Source organism: Calypte anna, chromosome Z (genome assembly GCF_003957555.1).
Source record: "Calypte anna isolate BGI_N300 chromosome Z, bCalAnn1_v1.p, whole genome shotgun sequence".
NCBI classification, from domain to species: Eukaryota; Metazoa; Chordata; class Aves; order Apodiformes; family Trochilidae; genus Calypte; species Calypte anna.
The window spans coordinates 70838767-70861066 of record NC_044274.1 but is presented as its reverse complement, the minus strand read 5'-3'; the positions used below and the strand labels follow the sequence as shown (position 1 = coordinate 70861066).

Below are 22300 nucleotides of genomic sequence, written 5' to 3'. Positions count from 1 at the left end.
TAAATGGCAGAAAACTGTTGTTAATCACACCCACAGAACTTAAAAAACTAATTTTTTATGCCATCCATTTTCTCTATCTACCTACTTGTTTCCTACCCTTTCACGACCATTCATTGGCCACCTTACAAACACTTCTTCACAACTTTCACCATAATTTTTAATTTTAGCTTCCTCCTTTGTGGCACAGACTCTAATGAATTCCTCGAGAGGAGTTTGGAAAGCAGAGAACTGCTTGTAAAGTCTCCATTTGTTTCTGTCTGGAACAGGATTGTCTTTTCAATGTAGTGAGTAGTCAAAGTCAAATGAAATATCTGATTCTGCACTACCAGGGCTTTTAGGATAATCCTTCCATGGAATAACATCTTTCCTTTATGACCATAAAACCAGTCTTTCTGAAACAGGATCAGCAATAGCTTGAGGAGCTGGTTGATGGTTTGCTAGTATGTACTCACCATGGGAAGCTGGTGTTGAAGCTCCTAAGAGCAAATTTGCAGTTACTATACAGGACAAAAGTACTCACTGTGTAAGTAGTTCTGTGTGGACATGGCTGCTGGTAGACCTCTATTAATATGTTTTTACAGAAAAAAAGTGAAGTACTACGCCTTAGACTAACAGGAGATGGTAGAAGCAGTGGTATTTCTAAACTATAAAGACCATTGACTCGCTGGTAGCTGAACAGAAGACATAGCCAAGATTCTCCTGTTAGTAAATGAGGAGGATACATGCTCCTTGATATGAAATAATTTAAGTATTATAAGTAGTTCTCACATGCAGATGATAGCGTCTCCTGTGGTCCCTTACAGCATTTATTATCCTATAATCCTGACCTTATACAGGAGGACACTACAGAAACACCTCAGTGCTCTTTGTAGCTCAAAGACCAGCCAGGAGCTGTGATGCCTTTTCCTGATAAGCCTTTTCCTGACATAAACACAGGTATGTATTGCTTCCCACTCTTCATTATAGTTTTCCCAATTATCTCACTGAATTTTATCTTTCTGGAAAGAAAATATATTTTATAACCAAGAGCTGTGAATAAACATCAAAGCTGAAAGAGCTTCAAAACAGTGCACATTATTTCTATGAAAATATAAACAAAATTTAGTCATTAGACAATAAATAAAACACAGCTTCTTACACTGACCTGCAGTCAAAGAAGAAGTTCACAGTCCAAGTCAAGGGCCTAATATTTCTTCAGGTATTTATCAAGAAAATAAAGGCAATACCTCCTAAATAATACAGTGCTAATTTGGTATATTGGTGCTAATTGGGTATTACAACTAAATACAAACAAAGAGAGATTAGGGTACAGTACCTGTCCAACGTCAATAACACAGTTTCATTCATTTCTGGTATATCATCAGCTTTAATAGTAATGTTGATTGCAGTTTCACTTTGTCCAGATAAGAAAACAACAGAGCCATTAAAAGGACTTATATCATCATCTGTTACTGCCTTTTGATTGACACCAGAGGGTTTCAGACTCCAAAACACAGTTGCTTGGCCATCAGTCCCATCTCTATGCAATGCAATGGAAACCTATGAAACACATCAATATGTTGTGGCTTTTAAAACTATATGCAAAAACAATTACCCCCTTGCAAGCTACAGAATGTTCAGTTTGGGTATTTTAACCATACCTATGTGACAGGATTTCAAAGATAGTGAACCAATTAAGGTAAGTAGTTATATTTTTTTACCAGTTACATACTTAGAGGATGGAGATGACAGGCCATTGATATCACAAGTCACTAAGCAACAATAAACACAAAAAGTCTTGCATGAATTATTTTACCAGTGCCCACCTTTTCAATACACAACCAAGATGTTCAAGATAACCACCATAATTTTATTCTGGTTAATACAGTACATGCCAACCTGTACTCTGCTCAAGGTAATTAGCAATTTTAATGAAAGAATGAGAAACTGATTATCTGATTAAAGGTTTGTGGGAAGATTTCAGTTAAGACAGAAAGGAAAAGAAGTGACAATGTATGCAAAACCTTTAAATAAAGTTTCTCCACCTGGGACTAAGGCAGTCAGATCAACAGCAATGCTTCTGAAAATGCTGCTTCGTATTGTCAGAAACCTAAAAAAGCCTGGCTGTTAGAAAACATGCAAAACAAGCCATGAAATCTGCTCACACAGAACTTAGTCAACTAGGATATACAGGTATTTCCAGTTGGTAACAAAAATTAAAACTGTCAGCAGCCTCTTTTGTTCTGTGAGAGAATTAAAACATAATTGGCTTTGGATGCTTAGAGAGAAAGCAGAGATCAGCCTCATTTTTCTGATAATGACACATTATTTTAGATCTTCATTTTACAAGCACTTCTTTTTTTTCCCTTTTTTTCTTTATTTTTTTTTCTTAATTTTTTTTTATATCATGGGAATACTTGACATCAGGCAGAACTTAGAGGAAGGATTATTCCCTACATTAACTTTCATGTATTAGAAGGAATCAATAAATATAGCATTTGCCTTCTCAAAACCAGTCTTCTATAGCATGGGACAATATAAGAAATTTTACTTACCTCTGTAGCAGAAGAATCTTCTGGCTCAGAAAGAATAATTGGAAGATTGCTGGTAAAGCCTATTTCTCCATTTGCAATATCTGGAGTAATCCTGAGAGAAATATTTTGAATCTCACCTAACCTTGGACTCACAGGTGGGATCAGAGGAATTCTATTCACTAGCTCAACTTTTTCCAGCTGTAGGAGAAAAAAGAAAAAAAAAGATAAATAAGAAACCTTGGTAGCAAGTCAGAACAATTCTGACTTTTCAGAGCAAGTTTCATACACAGGGAGCAAAACATCTCCAAAACAAATTTCTCATTGTTGTTATAAATGGATTGAAGAAATGAAGTGGATACGATTGAGCTTTGTCAGCAGAATGGTATCTCTGTCAGGTACATAATGTTCATGTATGTAGTATGAACCTTCTAGATCAGCTGACTCATCACCAGGCCTGTGAATAACAACACTGATTTTAACTAGTGGCCCAAGCTATTGTTTGAACTTTGTTTTTTGTGCCACACATTGATAAAAATCTGAATTCACTGGAAGCATAATAATATACAGCCTCTGATGAAGCCAAATAATAATTCAGTCTTCCTCTCTCATACAATGTTAAGGACTTCACTTTGTGAAGCTGTTAGTTGTTTATAACAACTAATAAATTAGAATTGCATTCTGAACCGAAAATCAGTGTAACATGTAGTCTTCTTTCATGTGACCATATTTCTAGTGGTTTGTTTATCCTAAGAAGAAATGCAAAAATGTTTACACTTTCTTTGAATGGGACCTATCACTCATAATACCCATTATCAGTACTGACTTAGTAAGGTGAGCAGGACTGCCTGCTCAAATACGTGTTTCCAATATAATTTTTGCCATGTGCTTCTGTCTTCATGCATTATTATAATACATGTTTCCATAACTGATTTGCACTTACTTCTGCAAACAATTCACTGAGTCCTCAATGACTTCCGTGAGGCTACCTGGAGTTATCAGATGTTACCATATAGTAAGGTTTCACAGGAGGAGGGGAGAGTGGCCTGATTTTAACTTATATAGTGATCATGAATCACTATTTCATCTAATGAGTTTTGAAACCGTTCAATTATTAAATGACTCTCTATAAATGTTTGGGCCATATCATTGCCTAAGTAACACATAAAAATATGTGCATCTCAGTTGATGATAGGTGGAGCTGTGTTACAAATACTTTAGTAATTTAAAAAAAATACTGATTATGCAGTAATTGGTTCTCAACCATACCAGCCATCTACCGAGGTGTCTAAGGAACAGATGGCAGGACTGTTTGTTTTGCTTGTTTTCTAAGCTTTCCTTTAGAGTAAATCCTGATCCTGCAATTAACAGTTAGCTCAAGAGAGTTTCAGAATTACTGCACAGCTGAAACAATGCACTTTGCTAAGTGCTTCTGATTTTGGATAGTAACATTGAAATTAAACTAAGAAAGACCCAAGAAATTTAGTTTTAGTTCAGTGTTTTTCTTTTTAAAGCAGATCAGCTCATGAGGAAAAAAAGAATGCATTGTGAATGGAATAATAATGACAAGTAGTTTATTAAATCAGTTAATCTTCCTGTCCTTGCCAAAAACTTCACTTAAGACTATAGTAGGTTATGTAATTGAAGATGTCACTGAAGAATGTTAATCTCACTTTTCCAGTTCCTCTCTCCATTCTCTAGTTGTGCTTAAGCTTCATTTCCTCCTCCACTCCTCCCCTGATTCCTGAGTTGATCCTTTATTATGCTTAGTTCAAACTCTGTAATCTTCTCATTCTAAACATGTTCACTGAGATTATTGTTTATTCACAATGTAGAAGGATTGTCATAGTGATAAATAGAAGTATTTTTCTTCCTTTTCTATGAGTTCCTAAATGAATTTTCTGTGCTGGAAAGCCCTTCTGATTTGGTTTATACAAACAAAAAGATTTTTTATGGTTCATGGAGAAAGTATAGAACATTCACCCTCTCCCTTCCCCCACTTGCCCCCTCCACCTCCTTGGAATCTGAAGTTTTGCAAAGTGCCTGAAATCTGAAATACTGCTCGTATGTGTGTGTCTTTTCCATAGTCCACAATGAAATATTATTTATAATGTACCATTTAAAAGAACCTTGTCTATTTCAGTTCTCTTTGTAGATCTTTCAGGTCTTATGCAGCTGTAAAGCATACTAACCTAGTCTAGTATTCCAGGACACACTTTCCTATCTGTGAATGCCAAAAATTGCATACTAGTATGTATAGTATTTTTGTTTTGTTTTTAGTAAGAGAATGTGGGGAGAAGAAATCCTTTCAGGGTCACAGAAGAAATTAAAACATTAAATAAAAGAGAAAGAATGGCAAATTTTAATTCTATAGATTTAATAGCAACATCTTTGAAAACTCCACAGACAGTTGACTTAAAATTAAAAAAAGATTAATTAAAAGATTAAAAGAAATTAAGTAATGCCTCTCTAATTTGTGCTCTGGATGTGCCAAGTCATCCCTGGATAGCTACCTATTTATTCATCACAGATGGCCAGAGCTAAACACAGGAAGCAGAGATTATGGGGCAGTCTTAAATTCAGATGAGAAAATAAAAATCACAAATACTGATGGCAATGCCCAGTATCTTCCACAGCAATACAGATCAGTAATATCTTGCTAAAATACAGAATCATAGAATGGTTTGGGTTGGAAGGACCTAAAAGATCATCCAGCCCCATCCAACCTGGGCTGAGACACTGCCAGGGATGGGGCAGCCACAGCTTCTCTGGGAAACCTGGCACAGGGGCTCAGCACCCTCAAATTAAAGAATTTCTTCCTAATGTCTCACCTAAATCTTCCTGCTCAAGCTCAAAACCATTCCCCCTTTGTCCTCTCACTACAACCTCATGTCCAAAGCCCTCCCCCAGCTTTCTTGTAGCCCCTTCAGATATTGGAAACTCTGAGCTCACCTGGGAGCCTCCTCTTCTCCAGGCTGAACAACCCCAACTTCTTCAGCCTATGTAAGCAAACTTGGTTTTCTCCAGTAAAACCTGAAAGCCTTAGTTGGAAAGTGTAAATTCTTTCCTTAAATATTTTTTCTGAAAATCAATTTCTCTGCCAAAACCACAGTTTTATTGGATTTTATAGATAGTTTTAATTAGCAATGACAGAGGTACCCTTCTTACAAACTCAGATAGAAAAGAAAAAAAAAAAAAAGGAGAAATTGAAAAAAAACCTAGGGGTAGTAAAGATCATAATTGAATGAAAACAGGAAAAAAAAGCTTTTTAGGTTCTCCCAACAAATTAATGCATAAATTAAATATAATAAGTTTGATTATTTTTCATTTATATTTTACTTGCTTGTAATTTCTAAAATTTGTCATGGTTTAGTAATTCACTTTTAAAGGTAACTAGCACCTGCATCATTGATCTCTTTTTGTTAAATTCCATGATTCACACCTGAATCCTGTTACAGCACTCTAATTTTTTAAAATTACATATTTCAGTTCAACTTCTGCTTATGGCATGTTTCTAGTAGCTGTTACTAAAAACTGTTTTCTCAGCTACAGAGTTAATAAGTTCTTTCTTTTTAAATTACACAACATGAAACAAACAAAAAACAAAACACAAAAGACACAAACAAACAAAACAAGTCACTCCAAACTGAGATACCTGTACGAGGAAATGAGCACCATTTTGAAGAAATGCATCATTTCTTATTGGTATATTTAAAATCTCTTCTGTTTGTCCTTCTGGAAAGATGAGAACACTTCTACTAGACATATTTAGAATGCCATCTTTTGCTCTCTCAGGATCCAGAGGTCCAGCTGGAATATACAGTGCAGTATAAACCAACTGCACATCTCCCACTGCTCCTCCCTCCCTCGAAAAACTCAAGGATAAAAAGCGTCCTGTTGGTTTACTTTCAATCTTCTGATTCTCCAAAGGATAAAATTTTATGAGGCCATAAACATCATCACTGTCTTGAATGTAAAACAGAAGCTGCAAAACAAAAAAAAAGCATCACTTACACTATGCTACAGCTACCACAGTTCTCATGCTTTCATGGAAGGATGTCCTGACTGTCACCATACATTTTTCTCCTTAGTGAACTGGCACTCAGGAAAGAAATAAGATTGACAGTCCCAAAGTATTCTTTGTTCACAAGCAGCACAACACTGACATGGGCAGCTTTCCCACTATGCATCATCCATGTGCCAGAATGAGCTCTGAATAACTGATTTTTTGGCTCAGCAGCCAAAGTGAATAATTAAAAAATGTTTCAGACTGAAAAAAAAAAAATAATTTTATTCACCAAGTTTATTCCAGCCATTTGTAAGAAAAAAAAAGTAAAGGGACTTGAGTAACAAAACTGTCAGCAATGCTAAGCCATCCTGTATTTAAAAGTTCAGAGGTTACAGTCTTAATCACCAATCCCTCCTCTTGATCCTGTTACTCTCTGTAAAGCATTCCAATAATTATTAAGACAGCAGAGGAGCAAGTGAAAAAATAACTTTTCTGCCTTCCCTTAGCAAGCAGCCACTCACAGCAGCATTTATGCAATGCTGTGTATGTTGTGAGTAACCTCAGCTGAAAGTTACTGTAAAAGGTCTTGCTTTGTATACAGTGCTAAGCCAAATACTTTGGATATGGCTTTCCACAACAAGATTATATTAAGGATTAATTTGTTTTATTTATATTCAAGCCCAAAACCTTTAGTCAGTTTAGCCAATTACTCCTTGTTATCAAAACCCCTAATCAAAATTTGTTATCAAAATTTGTTAATCAAAATTTCTAATCAAAATTTCTTATCAAAAGCCCCTAATTATTATCTATTATTAACTTCACCAAAAGAGTACTAAAGGAAAACTTACCTCAGATGGTTCACTGACTTCTGCACCTCCCTGTATTGTATCAGCCAAGAGCTTCAGAAGGTAGGGCTCTGCCTCCTCTGGTTTATCATCATCAATAATGTCCAGAGGAAGTGTTACCAGCATCTGCCCTTGATCAAAACAAACCTCCCCAGTCTCTGGAGTGAGGTCTTCAGCCACAGGTGAGGGATCACTGCTATTCCTGATGACAACCCAGGTAACAGAAACATTTCCATGTGTCCCACCATTCCTCACAATCGTGATCCCTTCAAACCTACAGTTTTGAATGAAAATAAAACCACACAGTATGAAATTATACTTGACATCAGCTTCATTATTTCAGTTCCCTGAAGGATTTGCACTGACTTCAGTGAAATGAACCTCAGCTGGTGCAATTGACTTTTGACTCAGGGCTAAAGGTTTGTGAAATCATAACACACAAAGTAAGACATTCCTTCAAGTGCTGATTCATGAGATCTCTGTAATCACTCCAAAGATATTTGTTAGAACTTATTATTTTTTACAGCAAGAAAGATCCTGAGTTTTACATTTGTTTCAAGAAACACGTGTCAAATTTTTTAAAAATTTTTCTGTTAAATTCCTCCGTCACTTTGCAAACTACATCAAAATACAGTCATCAGGCATGAGTATTTAAATAATGATTATGAATGAACTATTTTCCCTATAATTAAATTTCAAGTTACTGACATTTATAAGCTGGAAATGTCATGTTTCTGGCATCTCACAAGCCTACGATTACAATAAAAAGTACCAGAGTCATGACTTACAAAATTTAGAAAACAAGATTTTTCTCTTTGCTGTGTACAGCACTTTGCTGAGGTGCTGGGCTCCACATACTATAAAACATTCTTTCCATATTCTTCACAGTAAGATAGCTTGAATTCATTAGCTGTTTTTCTGGAAACAAACTACCATCAGCAGCTAGCAGTGGATATTTTTATTAAGACTGCCAATATTGTGTATCCGTCCTGCTTGAAAAATTTGTACAGAACTATGATTTTAATCTCTGTGTAAAATTGCATATATTTAACTTACTTTTAAGTTTAAACTTAGTATTTAATGGGATTCACTCAAACCTTTTTTTTTTTTTTTTTTTTTACCCAGAGATTGATTTTATAAGTAGCACATACAAAGATTTACCAGGGATGGAAGACAGAAATTTGTTTCCTACTTTTATGAACCATTGTATAGCAGCATCACAACTGCACTAATCATGCCTTCAGATTAGTGGTTTCTCAGTATTCTGATAATGTGACTAAATGTTTTACATACAGTTCATAAATATTAAGATAGTTCTTGTAGCATTAGACATTCCCACTTCCTTGAGATCTTTGTAGAGATAGCTGGTAATAACAACATGCTAATTGAATACTAGGTTATGTTTTCCATAGTGATTTTATAACTAGCATCAGTGAAATCCTGAGACTGACTAGATTCTAGATTTGAAGTTCTGTAGTACCTTGAAATTTGGTCTTCATCAATGATAACAGTCTGAGCAAACAGGTTACTGTTGATTGATAGCACTCCATAGGGTTTATCATTCGGTTGGATGGTGACATGAACAACAGAAGGATTAACCAAAACAGCATCTCCCTGCAGAGTGTCCTTAAGAAGCATAAGCTGAAAGGTCTCAGCAATTTCTGGTATGGCATCATCAAGGATCTTAAATCTCAGATACATTTCATGAACTAGAGGTGGGAAAACAATAGTTGTATTTGGCTGTAGATCTAGGAAGTCTACGTTAAGCTGTGCATGTGCTGTTGTATCCCCAGTTATGATGGCGTAACTGACAGAGACTTCATATTCATCAGGTCCAATTAATTTTCCACTGACATCCTTACCACGAACCACTGGAATTGTTATCACATCAGCTTCCTCAGGCACCACATAAGTGCTCTGAACAAAACGTACAGGACTGTCGTTTTTCTTAATAATAATCTGGACTGAATTTTTTGTGTTGTTGATTTCAGCCCCTCCCTCCACGCTTCTCAGGTGAACAATGAACAATTCATCATTTTCAGGTACCTGAAAAAAAAAAATGTTAGCAATTGAGTATAAGTCACATTTCAAACACATGTAGAATACTCTTACTGAGAAATATGTTTTATATATTCTGCAGAAAAGGGAAATAATAAAAACTTGACTGTTAATTTCATATTAAAAGTCCTCCTTTTAATTTGGTCTGAAAAATCCCTTCTCAGAATTTAATTTTTCCATTTTCTAAAACATAACTCTGTGCTCTGAAAATATGAAAAGAGGTGGAAAGCCAAGCAAAAGTGAAACAAAAACTAGGCAAGAATCAGAAAAAGATGGTTCGATTTTTCCAACTTGAGACTGAGAAGATCAAAACTCTACTTCTAGAATCCACCTCTATTTGGAAACAAACATTTCCCCAGTTAGATTTACATCTTAATTTTCTGATGTTGATGCTGAATAACCTCCACGAATACCTGAAGTAATTCAGGAACAACAAACCTATCTTAGCCCATCCATTCCTATACAACTGGCAAAGGAACATTTCCTAAAGTCAGACACATCCCCAGGGAAGATTTCTGTCACAGAACTGGGAACTCGTTTTCTGGTTCTTAGCAATTAATTAGGCTAAGACATTATTACAGGATGACTGTTTAAAATTACCTCATAGTTTTAGCTATTCTATTTTGCAGTATCTGATGCAGCAGACAATAAGGAAGGGTTTATAAATTGCAAATAACAGAATTTAGGGATGAGATTTTTGCTTTATAGTACTACATTTTATTTCTCAAATCTTGATATGATAAACCTATTACACTGAAAAAATATAGTTATTTTATTAATACATTAGGGTAAAAAGTAAATCTTTAAAAATCATTTAAGACTTTTGCTTCCCATTCTTGCTGAGGACTCCTGTAAACTAGTATTATTTATTTCTGAGAGGAATTCCTGGACAAAATTATTTATCTTTTGCTAATGGTAATACTCTGTTAAAAAGTTGACAAATTCTTTTCAGGAACTTTTGTTTACCAAGCTAAAAAAAGGTCTGAAAACCCTGCTGTCCAATATTTCTTCTCTTTCACACTCATTTGTTAATTGGCCACCCTCAGATATTTTTCCAGTGCTAAGAGATTGGGCATGCAAATGCCTTTATAGCTGATGCCAGTTCTGTCTCTTGTTTGGCTTGTGGAGCTTAAACTTGCATAATGTTGTTGACTGATGCAGGTTCTTTTTTTGTCAATGTGAGATCTGGAAACTCTCAGTCATCTCTCTCACAGATTTATTTTGTCTTACTAGAATAGATGCTAAAATAAAATAGAATACACTCAATTTAGTAACAAGCTAATGTATCTTGCACCACAAAAATATACATTTAGGAGACAATAAAAATGTCTTGTTGTACTTTACATCTTAGTATTTCATATAAATGGGACATTCTAGGGTTTTAATGGCATCATGAGTAGGCAATTAAAAAAAACAGTAGCACATCAAAGACAACAGCATAAAGGATTTCCAGGGCTGCCAGGCCTCTTTCATTTTTCCTTAACAAAGTTGCCATTATTCCTCACTAAAAAGGAAATGTAGACTATGAAATTACTATACATGTAGTACTGTGAAGATCAGATCTGCAGCTCCCTAATTTCTGTAGGAAAAGTGCTACACAATACAGAAATGTTGCAGTGTTTTTCCTAGCTTTAGATCCTAAAGTCTCAAACTAAGTTCTGAGAGTAACTGGGTTCTTGTGAATTCCATCATCATGACCACCATCATCACCAATAAAGGTTTTTTATACAAAATTAACCTTCCACGTATGCTTGTGAAAGACCCACACATATTCAGCTTTGAAAAGGAGAATTTTCAGATTATTTCTCAGATGAAAAAAAAACAAACTACAACCACATTGTCCTAAAAAGGCAAATTATTTATTTCTGTGTGTCAGTCACAGAAATATTAAAAATATCAGTACAAATGTGGAAAAGCTTCTTTTTTTTTTCTTTTTTTTTTCTTTTTTTTTTTTTTTTTCAACTACCAGAACTTTGCAAATGGCTTTTAAATTCCTGAAGTCTGGGACATGAACTTTTTGATATTAATATTTTCTTGCTAACTTCCTTATTAGGTAATTCCACACCATTTTTACTTATTTGGGTTCCTCTATTTTCCCTCTCATCCTTATGATAAATTGAAAATTAAAAAAGAAAAATTAAAAAAAAAAAAAAAAAAAAGAAAAAATAAAAATCACAAATTGAAAAGTAGAATATATTTTGTTTACTCTTTTTATTCAGAAAGAATGGCTTACAACATATGTTCATTTTCTTAGAGACCAATAGAAAATTGTCAAATTTTAATTATCAGCTCCATGTTGTCTTTATGTTCTTCACAGGACTACCTATTTCTTTTAGGGTGGTACTATCTATTTTTTGAAGAAGTTTTAAAAATATGTTTCTACATGAGAACATATCCATATAGAAACACAATTTTTTTCAGTCTATAGTTTCTCTATTATATATCCATATCCATATATCATATATATATCCATATTCTCTCTATATATATCCATATTCTCTCTATATATATCCATATATATATCCATATATATATCCATATATATCCATATATCCATATATATCCATATTATATTATCCATATAATAAAATGCATATTTAAGGTGTTAGATTCTTTCTTTAGTTGCAAACATAACATTTCTGCTATTGACATGAATGAGAGACAATCAAGTTAACAATATACTGGGTTCTTATGTATTGTTAAATAGAGAGGAGCAGTCTTGAAATTTCAGGATTAGGTTCTTTTTGCCCCAAAAATTAACACAGGCAAAAAAGAATGCTTGAGTTCATTACACAAACACAACGAATTTGGAAGGCAGGCAGTGAAAAGAAGAGTGTATTAAAAAAAAAAATTAAAAATAAATACAGGAAAGTTAAATATAGAAAGGACAGACTAATAGATGAACCTCAATCTATTTCAAGAACATCATCTCTGGCCATACAAGGACCTCAGTATTAAATCTGAAAATGAAGTGTAATGAGTTCTAGATTGTTTTTACATTTACAGCAGTAGCACCCAACAGGTTCACTGAAAACAACCCGGGTATCTTCAGAAACTAAAAAACATTCAATTCACTGATGAGAATTACAGAGGTAGCACTAGAAGGAGGATAAATGAAAGCTCATAGAGACACAATTTAACATTATTAGGCAGAGGCACTTTTAACTGTATTTAAAACAAGCATTTTTTTAAGTTGTTACTCTAAGTATCTCTAGAACAGCAGATATCTTTCTGCATAACTACAACAAAAAATGAAGTCAGATTGTTCTTACCTGATCATCAAGCACTGTCAAATTATAAATCACCATTGATCTCCCAGGGGTAAATGTAATATTTCCCCTAGCTGGACTAAAGTCTTCTTCAGATGGGTTTGGTCCATCTTCTATCTGCAAATAATTGATTTTTATGATAAGAAATACATAAAGCAGGAGAAGGAATCTAGCACAGTAATCAATATACAGTGTGTACCATGCAAAACAAATAACAAATTCAGCTGTCTCCTGCACATGGGCACACAGTTTCAGTTGTGGAAATCTGCTCTTATTTTTCAGACAAAGTCAGAGTAACCACTCTGAATAAATTGTATGTTGCCAGAAAGAAAGGAAGTAAAACCAGTTCCATAAAGGCTTATGTGTAGCCATTGCTGTTTATTGATATTTAATTTGCTCTTAGACATAACAGACAGCACATTCATTCTAATTCAATTTAAGTCACAAGGGTTTCATAATAAGTTCCAAGAGAAAAAAAAAAAAAAAATTAAAATATAGCTTTCTGTCTTGAATTGTGATTATTGCATTTAATAGTGAAACTTAAAAAACTAGGAAAACAGAGGCAAAATGGTGATTGGTTTTTTTTAGAAAATCTTGTGAATATTTTTCAACAAACGTATTTAACCTACACTGAGAGATGAATGTGATCAATTATGCAGATAATAAAATTTATTGGACCTTAAAACAACAAATTACACAGAGAATCTCATTCTGAGCTTTATACATGCTATATTTATTATGCAATAAAACCCAGTACAAATCTTTTCAGATTTTTGACAGGTCTGGATTAAACGTAAGACTGGATAACTGGCAAGGAGCTATCCAGATGAGAGACTCTGTATATAATTTTAAAGTATGCAACAGAATCTGAGATAGATATGAAAAATAAAACTAACAAAAACCCCCAACAATAAAGGCAACAGATGTATCACGTTCAAATCAAGTCCATAAATAGCAGTCTAAATATTCAACATGAGCAGTGCAATTTCTGAGGACTCAAACTGTGCTCATACAGACACAGAATTTCACTAAATACTGACCCCTTAAATACTTACATATTAAAAGCTGGCACAGGTGTTAAAGACTCATTTGGATGCTTATTTGTAAAGTGTAGATAAAATTTGAAAGAACATCAAATAAGACAATTCTTACATGCTTAATACACATTGCTTTCTTAATAATACCAAATAATGCTGCCTCAAATATCTCCCTAGATGACAGAAAATACTCAGTTTTTTCCTCAAATTAAGCAGTATTTTCCGTGGACATGTAGTATCTTTCCATTTTATGAAACAGATATAGCCAGTGTAGATATAGGTATATTTCCCATTCTTTCACTTTCCTAAACACTTTTATAAAATTAGGGACTCACAGTTTCATCCAACAGACCAAGGTATGGAGCCTTTTTTTTTTGATAAACTCACCTCAAAAGTTACGGTGACCGTCCCATAGGTTCCCCTCTCCCTAATTAGAGTGAGAGGCACAGATTCATTTCTGCCCCTGGGCTCATTCACTGTGATTAAGGCAGACTAATGAGGAAGAAAAGGGACAGGCAATCAGGCACAGATCAAATATCACAGCAGAAGGAAGAAACTGTTACCATAGAAATACCAAACTCCCACAGACAAGTTAATCCAATCTGCACACATTTCCTAGCAACCAATTAGTTCAGCTAATAAAAAGCATGAAAGATTTCAGATAGAAAAATTATCATAAATTATGCCAGCTGTGTGGGGGTTGTTTTGTAAATTAACACGGTCACTATTCACAAAGCACTGGCATTTTAATGCTGGCATTTATAGGTGCTTCTAACCCTGCTAAAAATAGGTTTCCTCCATTAAAAAGTAATTTATTAGATAAGTATCTATAAACGGCCTCTGCCTATGAAGTTATTGTAGCTGAAATATTCCAAAGAATTACACCAGTTCAGGGAGCATCATGTCTGTACTACCACATCAGGACTCTGGTGCTAAAAATTTCTCTTGTTGTGCCTTTTCAGGGAAGTCCTTGATGAAATTATGTTGACATAATGCAGGCAATATACCTTCTCTTTTCAGTCATACAACCTCTGTGTCCTGCAAATATCCCCCATGTCACAGGAGACACACCAGAGTCTTATCACAGAAGGTGTTTTGCACTTCATAGATCATGGAACTGTTCTCTTAGCTTGAGAGTTAAGTATAAAACTGCTCAAGATGGGAAAATGTGTATATTCTCAAGATTCCCACCTTTAACTTTCCTGTGGTTTTACCCCTTGCTTCCACTGCATATGAACATCTTATATGAGGGGCAATGAGACTGAATAAGCTTTTAGAAGTTTATTATTTAAGATGAGCAACGTAGCTATTCATCCAGGCTACACTTCAACACCTGAAAGCATATAGAACTATGAAAGCTGTATATGAATTACATATATGAATATTTGAATAACACATATATACGTATGAATTAACCCTAGAGATGTAACTCAGAACCAGTTTTCAAGGGATTCTGTTGGACAGCCAACCAACATCTTTGAAAACGTCACCTCTATGCTTTCTAAAATTTTCAAATATACCATATAAAAAGCCATACCATGTTAAAAGAAATTATTCCAAAGGCATTGTCATTTGATAAGATTGTTACAGTGACAGATTTAGGTGAGCCAAGCTTTATCGTTGCAGAGGGTTTCTAAAACGAATAAAAGAAAATAAGTTATTAAATAAGGTGATGGGCAAAAAAATACACATTTTTATTTTACTATGTATTAAGAGTAAACTTTATGCCTTGACATGCCTATGCCAAATTAGGTCTTTTTATTATATATTGCAATGGAAATTATTTAAAGCAGTAGAATGCATAAAAATAATTCTTAATTCCTAAGCCAATACTCTCTGTACAGTTAAAAAAAAGTACTTGAAACAAACTTTGTGAATGATTAACCATAGTTTGGCCATCGTTATTTATTAATGATATCATAGGAAAAGGACACTAAGTTTGAAGCATCTAGCACTGCCAGAAACTTCAAAGTTGCTCTTTTCCCCCAAATATTTGTACAAAACTGACACTTTGAAGCTATTAAACTGAGATACCAACTAAAGGAAATAAATCTTTACAGTGCTGTAAAAATTAACTTTTACATTTACAAATCAAAGAGAGAAAGGAGGGAAAATATTCATTTTTATACTCACTGCAAACATCCCCTGAGATATATAGGAACTGGCAATAAAACATCAAATTAATCTTTACTGAACTGACAGCCATGAACTGTTACCTAAAAAAAGGGGAATGTGAACACCTCTCGTTCAGCATGACTCCTGTGAGACAGAACAATATGAAGTGACTTACTGATAAGTATTTTAAAAATTGTTTTATTGCTTTTTAAGTAAATCTCATTTATTCTCTGCTTCTGGAGGACTGGAATTAATTTTCTTTAGTTCCACCCTCTCTTCCAGGTACGGTCTATGCATCAAAAGAGGAATGGCTGAAATCTAACTCTTCTGGGCTCCAGTGCCCCTTCAGATGTCCAGAGCTGAATGCAGTGCTGAAGTTTCAGACTTTGTACTGCACAGTAACATCACTTAGAGACACCCATGGGAATGGCAAAAGGAGCAGTAAGCACCATCCTGACTGACCTCCAAACTTCAAGCAATGTGATTACACTAAAAATCTTGGAATACCCTTCATGGAGGTCAGATCACCCACTGCAATGTGCACATAAACTGAACGACTGAGACTTACTGCCAGTGTCAAGTGAAATGTGAATGTTTCATCAGCCTCTGGAAGGTCATCATCACAGACAGAGATATACACTGTTCGGTTTGTTTCTGTATCAGGTATAAATGCAGCTGCATATGTGTCAAAAAAGTCTCCTGTGTCTTCTCCATCAATCTGCAATAAAGATACAATTGAGTGCCACCTCCCTCCGCCCCTGCCATTTCCTGTAATATTGGTGTGGACTCGTTTAACAGGCTTCATGTGTTCTTCTTTGCAAGCATTTATTTGCACACTTTCCCCTGTTAATTTCTGGACATAAGGTATGAACAAAAAGCTCTTGTATCCATGCTGAGTAACCAGGGGGAAAAAACTACAACAACAACAAAACAAACCAACAAAGCCAAACCAACCAACCAAACAAAAAACAAACCCCTAACAAAAAAACCAAGGCAACCAAACAAGGCACTTTATTCAGAACCACTTATGACTTTCTTCCATGAAGCTGGGTATCTCCTGCATAATGCCTCATATGACAAGCTTTTTAATGGAAAAGCTGCTCCTATCATTGCTCCGTATGTTTCATATACTCTACTTGAATTACATGAAGATGTAACTGCCTCTTGCTATCCTGTATCACTCAAAGGCCTACAAGGAGCCATGGCATTTAACACAGATTAATGTCTTGGTTGCCACATCTGGCAACAGAGATTTTGTACTGAACACCCCTGCTTTCATTTCAGGAAACAAAATAAAGTCCCCCTGATTCTCCTGGCAGATAGAGGTGAGATTATAAAGGCAATAATGTCAAGACTAAGGTTAAGTTTACACCTGGAAAGTGAATTTAAATTGAAACAAGGAACTGAACCAGCACTGCCACCACAGCTGAAACTACAGTTTCAGGTACTAAAGAGTTGTATGAACCACTGTGAAAAAGGCTGCTACTCATGTGAGAACAGTGAAACTGAAAGTCCAGTGAAGAAAAAACAAAGTGTGGTAGGTACTTTTGTAGCTCTCACTTGTCACTGGACATACTGGTAACTATTTTTTATTTACCCCAGGCTACCATAGCTTTACCAAAAGCTCTGACAAAAACAGTCTATGAAGATCTGCCTAAGAGAGCTGCTCAAAATAGTGTAAAATGCTAACTCTGATCTCCCAATTTAATTACAATTTAATTGTAAAATTCAATTTTTAAAATTCATAGGGAAACTGGCTCAAATAGTGGAGAAGCTACTAAATTGCAAGTTCTAAAGTAATCTGGAAAAGGAAAAATTGCTATATATACACATTTGCTGTATGAATTCACATCCACAGTCAAAGTCACACAAGCACATCAGTTTGGACTTCCATCTGAGCAGAGGAAGGAGATACTAATGTCATCATTTTGAAACCATTGATGCATCTAGCAGAAATGTACTCAGTTACAGAAACTGAGTGTTGCTTCTTCAAACTGAAGCATTTCCCCAGTGAAATGCCACCCACCTTTTCAGTGGCTTGGTAGAAATGTAGGCAACATTCAAAACTTCAGAAAGATAAGTGATATTTACTAAGAATATAACTGAAAATAGTTCCTTACCGACACAATTGCTGTGACATTGGCAGGCTTCCCTGTCCTCTCAATGACAAGACGTATCACTGTTGTACTTGTTTCATTCACTATGAATTCTGTTTGCCCACTGAACTTCACTTCTGTTTCCCCAGACATGAAATGAACGAGCGATGCTAAAAGCAAATAAACTGACAAAGAAGCAGAGGGCATCCCTGCGGAAAAATAAAAGGACAATTAAAAAATAAGTTGTGAATCTGAAGTATATAAAAAAATCCCAGTCAACCTCATCAATCCAGCCAAAGCTTCTCAGCCCTCCAAACACTGTGATTATCTTGTGAGCATCAGAAATGAGATGAAGACATGCACAGGTCCCAGCTATAATCATGTCAGACAACATAAATATCATCTTCATCTAATTCTATTTTCATATTATTCTTCTAGTTTTCTAGACAGAGCTTGCCAACTTCATTCAATAGGAGAAACAAGCAACTTATTTTAAGACAAAAACAGTCATAGTGCCACAAGTATTATCATTTCCAAGCAAACAAAAATTAGCTCAAAGGCCAATGGCTCTATTTCCACTTTCTTTGCTCTCTTGGTTCTCTTTAGGAAGAAAAATGAACTGGCAGGACGGGTGAAGAGTTGGATGCTTGCTGTCATCTCACAAACCATCTTCTGACATCCTACAAACCATGAGATATTCTTAAACATTTTCATATTTACTTGAGATTCTTTTAATTGCTTCTCTTATTCCATGAGCCTTCCATGTCTTCTTGTTGTGGGAAGTCACTGTGGCACATTTTAATGCCACTGTAACCTTTGTAAAGCAAGTTTTTTATTTTTATGTGTTTCTACACAATGTTTCTGCTAGGGTTAAGCAACTTAAAGCAACGTGGTTTATTTCTCTTAAATCAGAGTCCAGTTATGTACCATAAAATATGATTTTAAGTTCCAGTGAAGTCATCAGGTGTTGATAATCAGAAAGACACTTTTTTAAGAGGCTCTAGAACAAGAAACTGGAAACAGGTGCTATGTTATGCAGAGGCTTATGTTGTACACTGTTGAGCAGAACCAAGAACATGGATGCTTGGATGGAGCATATTTCTGTCATAAGGATCTGGGCAATTGTTGAACAAGCCAAAAGAATAGGGTTGTGTTCTGTTTAAAAAGAAAACTTTACAGCATCGATCTTTAATGGAATTAGTCCTTTCAGAAAATTCGGTTTGTTTTGGCTTTTTTTTTTAATCTGTGGTCACTACTACATATAATATTATAATAATATATATTATATGTTATATTGCTATATTATTATGGTATAATAATATGATATATATTATAAAGCATATTATGTATTATATTATTAAATAATGTATTATAAAAATTCTATACAAAAGATACAAAAAATACTTGTGTAATTACACATTTTAATAAAACATCACTTTGCTTAAAAATTTGTTTCCAAGTACTACGTTAACAGAAAAATCTGGATGGATGGATAAACTGCACAAAACATATAACATTGATTTTTGCATGTCAGTAATATTTAAGCATGCTTGCAAAGAATGAGTTTCCATTATTTATGAGTGACAATAAATGAATATTCAGTCAGAAATGGCCACTGAAACAGAAATTATAATGCACAGTATATAGAAAGATACTTTAGTATAGCGTGTGACAAATTTGTAATCAGGATACACTTGAGGTCCAGTGTAGATTCTGAGTGTTTTATGTACACAGATGGGCAGTTTTAATTTTGCTCTGAGAAAGAATAAGACAGCATTCAGACCACTAAAATTACCCTAGCTCCAGGAAGACTTCAAGACTTTGATTCATCTTACAATAAGTACTGTCTGGGCAAGGTTCAATTTTACATTGTAAGGACCTGAAGCAAACTGTCAGGAAAAATAAAGAAGAAAAATTATCTGCAGACATGACATAAATAATAACTTTGAGTTGTGAGTACAGCCAGAAAATAATCAGTGTCTCAGAATTTCTGCAAGCAAAGAGATGACAAACTTAGCAAATTTTAATTGCTTGTAATAAAAACCATCCAGCTCTACTGAAAACCACAGAGGAAACAGGTTAGTGCAAGTAGGTGCAAAAAATCAGGACTAACCATTTTCCAATAGAAAACAACTACCCATTTTACAATGTATGTGAATGGTGGTTTTTTCACCTCCAGCAAAAATGTCACACAGTAAAATAATTTTACTGCAGTATTTTGCTATTAACTTTTATTACCATGAACAGGCATTCAAGACATCCATGGCTCACAGTCTATCAGGAACAATGCTTGCCTCCTGCCTATCTGTCTATTTAGCAACTCTAATGCAGAAAAAGCTTACAGTGAGAAGCATAGTTAAAATTATATATACACAAAAGTCCTGAGGTTTAGCTTAGTCAGCATTTCCAAAATCAACTCTATTAGTTTTCACTATATTTTAATATATATAAAATATATATGGTTTTATATGGAACTGCTCTGTAAAATACAAACCTTCAAGCTGTAAAGAGAAGAGTTGTCTAAACTGCCTTTGTACACTCTGAGAAAATTACACTGTCTGCAGTTGCAGGCATCATCCATACTAAACTGAGGAATTTGTTGACCTTTTAGCTTCAGCTGTTACCTTGTCATAGACTTCACAAATATCTTCCCACGGTACATGCTTCTAGTAAATAATACTGAAAACATGATCCTTGAGGGCAAGATTACAAAGTTTAGAATTACTTGAATTCTATTACTCCTACTAGAGAGCGTTCTAAAACTATAGGATTACTTCTGTGGAACAAGAGAGGTTTCACAATCATACTATCAATTATTTAGTTGGTGTGTATTCTTCCTTTTCACATTATTTGTACTAAGATTTACTTTGCATACACCCTGCCAAAACTATTTCTTAATCGGTTTATATAAGCTCTACTTTGAAAACCATGATTATTTTTAAAAGCTGATGTAATCTAATAAAAATAACATAAATCAAGATTTAGAGAATACAGAACAAATTTATTCACACAGCCAGAAAGATATTATAGGCCACAGTATTTTAATTTGTTAAATATTAACTCACATTACACACTAAATTCTTACATAAATTTACATGGAAACACTATTAACCATTGCCTGAAGCTCAGCAGAAGCTTTTGCAAGATCAGGGATTAAAAGACAATTCTCCTCTACCTCCCTCACCACAGTATTTCACTCATGAGTGTAATTTTTTTTTTTAAATTCTGCTAAAATCCTAGCCCTTGTTAACTGCTAGATTTTGGGAAGCTTTGCATTTGATGCCTCAAATGCTCCCCCCTGTTTCAGCTGAATATTATTGAGTAAAACTCTCTCAATGCAAATATTCAGTAAGGCTTTAAAATAGATTACTGAGTCTAAGTAATTCACAGATTTCCGCAGCTACAACAAGCAATTAGATATTATACGTCTTCAAAGTATGTCAAAGTCAATGTACCAAATATTCTGTTACTATATTCTGGCGAAAGATATTTTAAATAATGATTTGTAGTATGAATGGTAGCTTAAAGCAATGCTATGTGCTGAGGCCTAGATGATGTTTTTAAGGGGTGTTTATTAAGAGCATCTGGCATCAAAACCAAGAGAAAGTACCTCTAAAGAACAATCTGGACATTTCAGTGGTATTAAAGAATTTTAAAAGTCTAAAAATAATGTTATTCAACCACCAAGTTTAAAAAAAAAAAAAAGTAAAGAAATCTAAGTCAGAATTCTGACTCAGGATCCCCAACTAATATCTTCATGTCTTCATTTTATGCCACTTTCTGAGGCACATTGGTGTTTCCCCCCAGGCCTAGTGTAGAATCCAGCAGAGCATACTCTGGTTCCACACATCAGTTTCTACAGCAATGGCACAAATTATCTGAGGATCATTTCAGCCCACTGCTCAGCTGAAGCCAAGGGAAAGTAGTTTATGACAGTGGCGTTTCTTGCCACTGATGAACCACCAGGATTAGATTACTTTTTCCACTCAGTGTCTGGAACAAATTTCAGATGAAGATATTAAAGTTTATAAAGAATGAGTGGTCTTTTCTGCATCCTTCTGTAAAGAATGAGAAGACTGTTTCACTGTCTTCCATGCTCCGTAAATCAAACCCCGTAAGAATGGAAACTCCTTGGCTGTTTTCTTTGAAGGGTGAGAAAACCTACAGACTAGTGGCACACGGAGAGATCAAGAAGGGAAGTGAAAATGCTCTGAAAGATTCCAAATCTGACAATAAAATATTGAGCAGAGAAAGGAGAATGGCAAAAGGACGAGGAGCAAAGCAGCAGGCAGAATGAGGGATTAAGTACCCTGTACCTCAGATTTGCCATTGCTGCTTCGGATAAGAAACAGGCAGGTGTG

At 34.8% G+C, this 22300-nt stretch overlaps 1 protein-coding gene across 1 annotated transcript in view; it reads right to left on the bottom strand.

Moving 5' to 3' along the window:
- The window catches only part of ADGRV1 (adhesion G protein-coupled receptor V1), a 285963-nt gene that overhangs the window by 240023 nt on the left and 23640 nt on the right, over positions 1 to 22300 (bottom strand). Inside the window, exons 4-13 of the mRNA XM_008492118.2 lie at positions 17964 to 18148; positions 16412 to 16561; positions 15266 to 15361; positions 14116 to 14220; positions 12695 to 12808; positions 8845 to 9410; positions 7368 to 7638; positions 6166 to 6495; positions 2535 to 2711; positions 1316 to 1539 (exon numbers count right to left, since the gene is read on the bottom strand). Of these exons, the coding sequence (XP_008490340.2) occupies positions 1316 to 1539; positions 2535 to 2711; positions 6166 to 6495; positions 7368 to 7638; positions 8845 to 9410; positions 12695 to 12808; positions 14116 to 14220; positions 15266 to 15361; positions 16412 to 16561; positions 17964 to 18146 (2216 nt within the window). The 5' untranslated portion in view covers positions 18147 to 18148. The remainder of the gene's footprint in view (positions 1 to 1315; positions 1540 to 2534; positions 2712 to 6165; positions 6496 to 7367; positions 7639 to 8844; positions 9411 to 12694; positions 12809 to 14115; positions 14221 to 15265; positions 15362 to 16411; positions 16562 to 17963; positions 18149 to 22300) is intronic.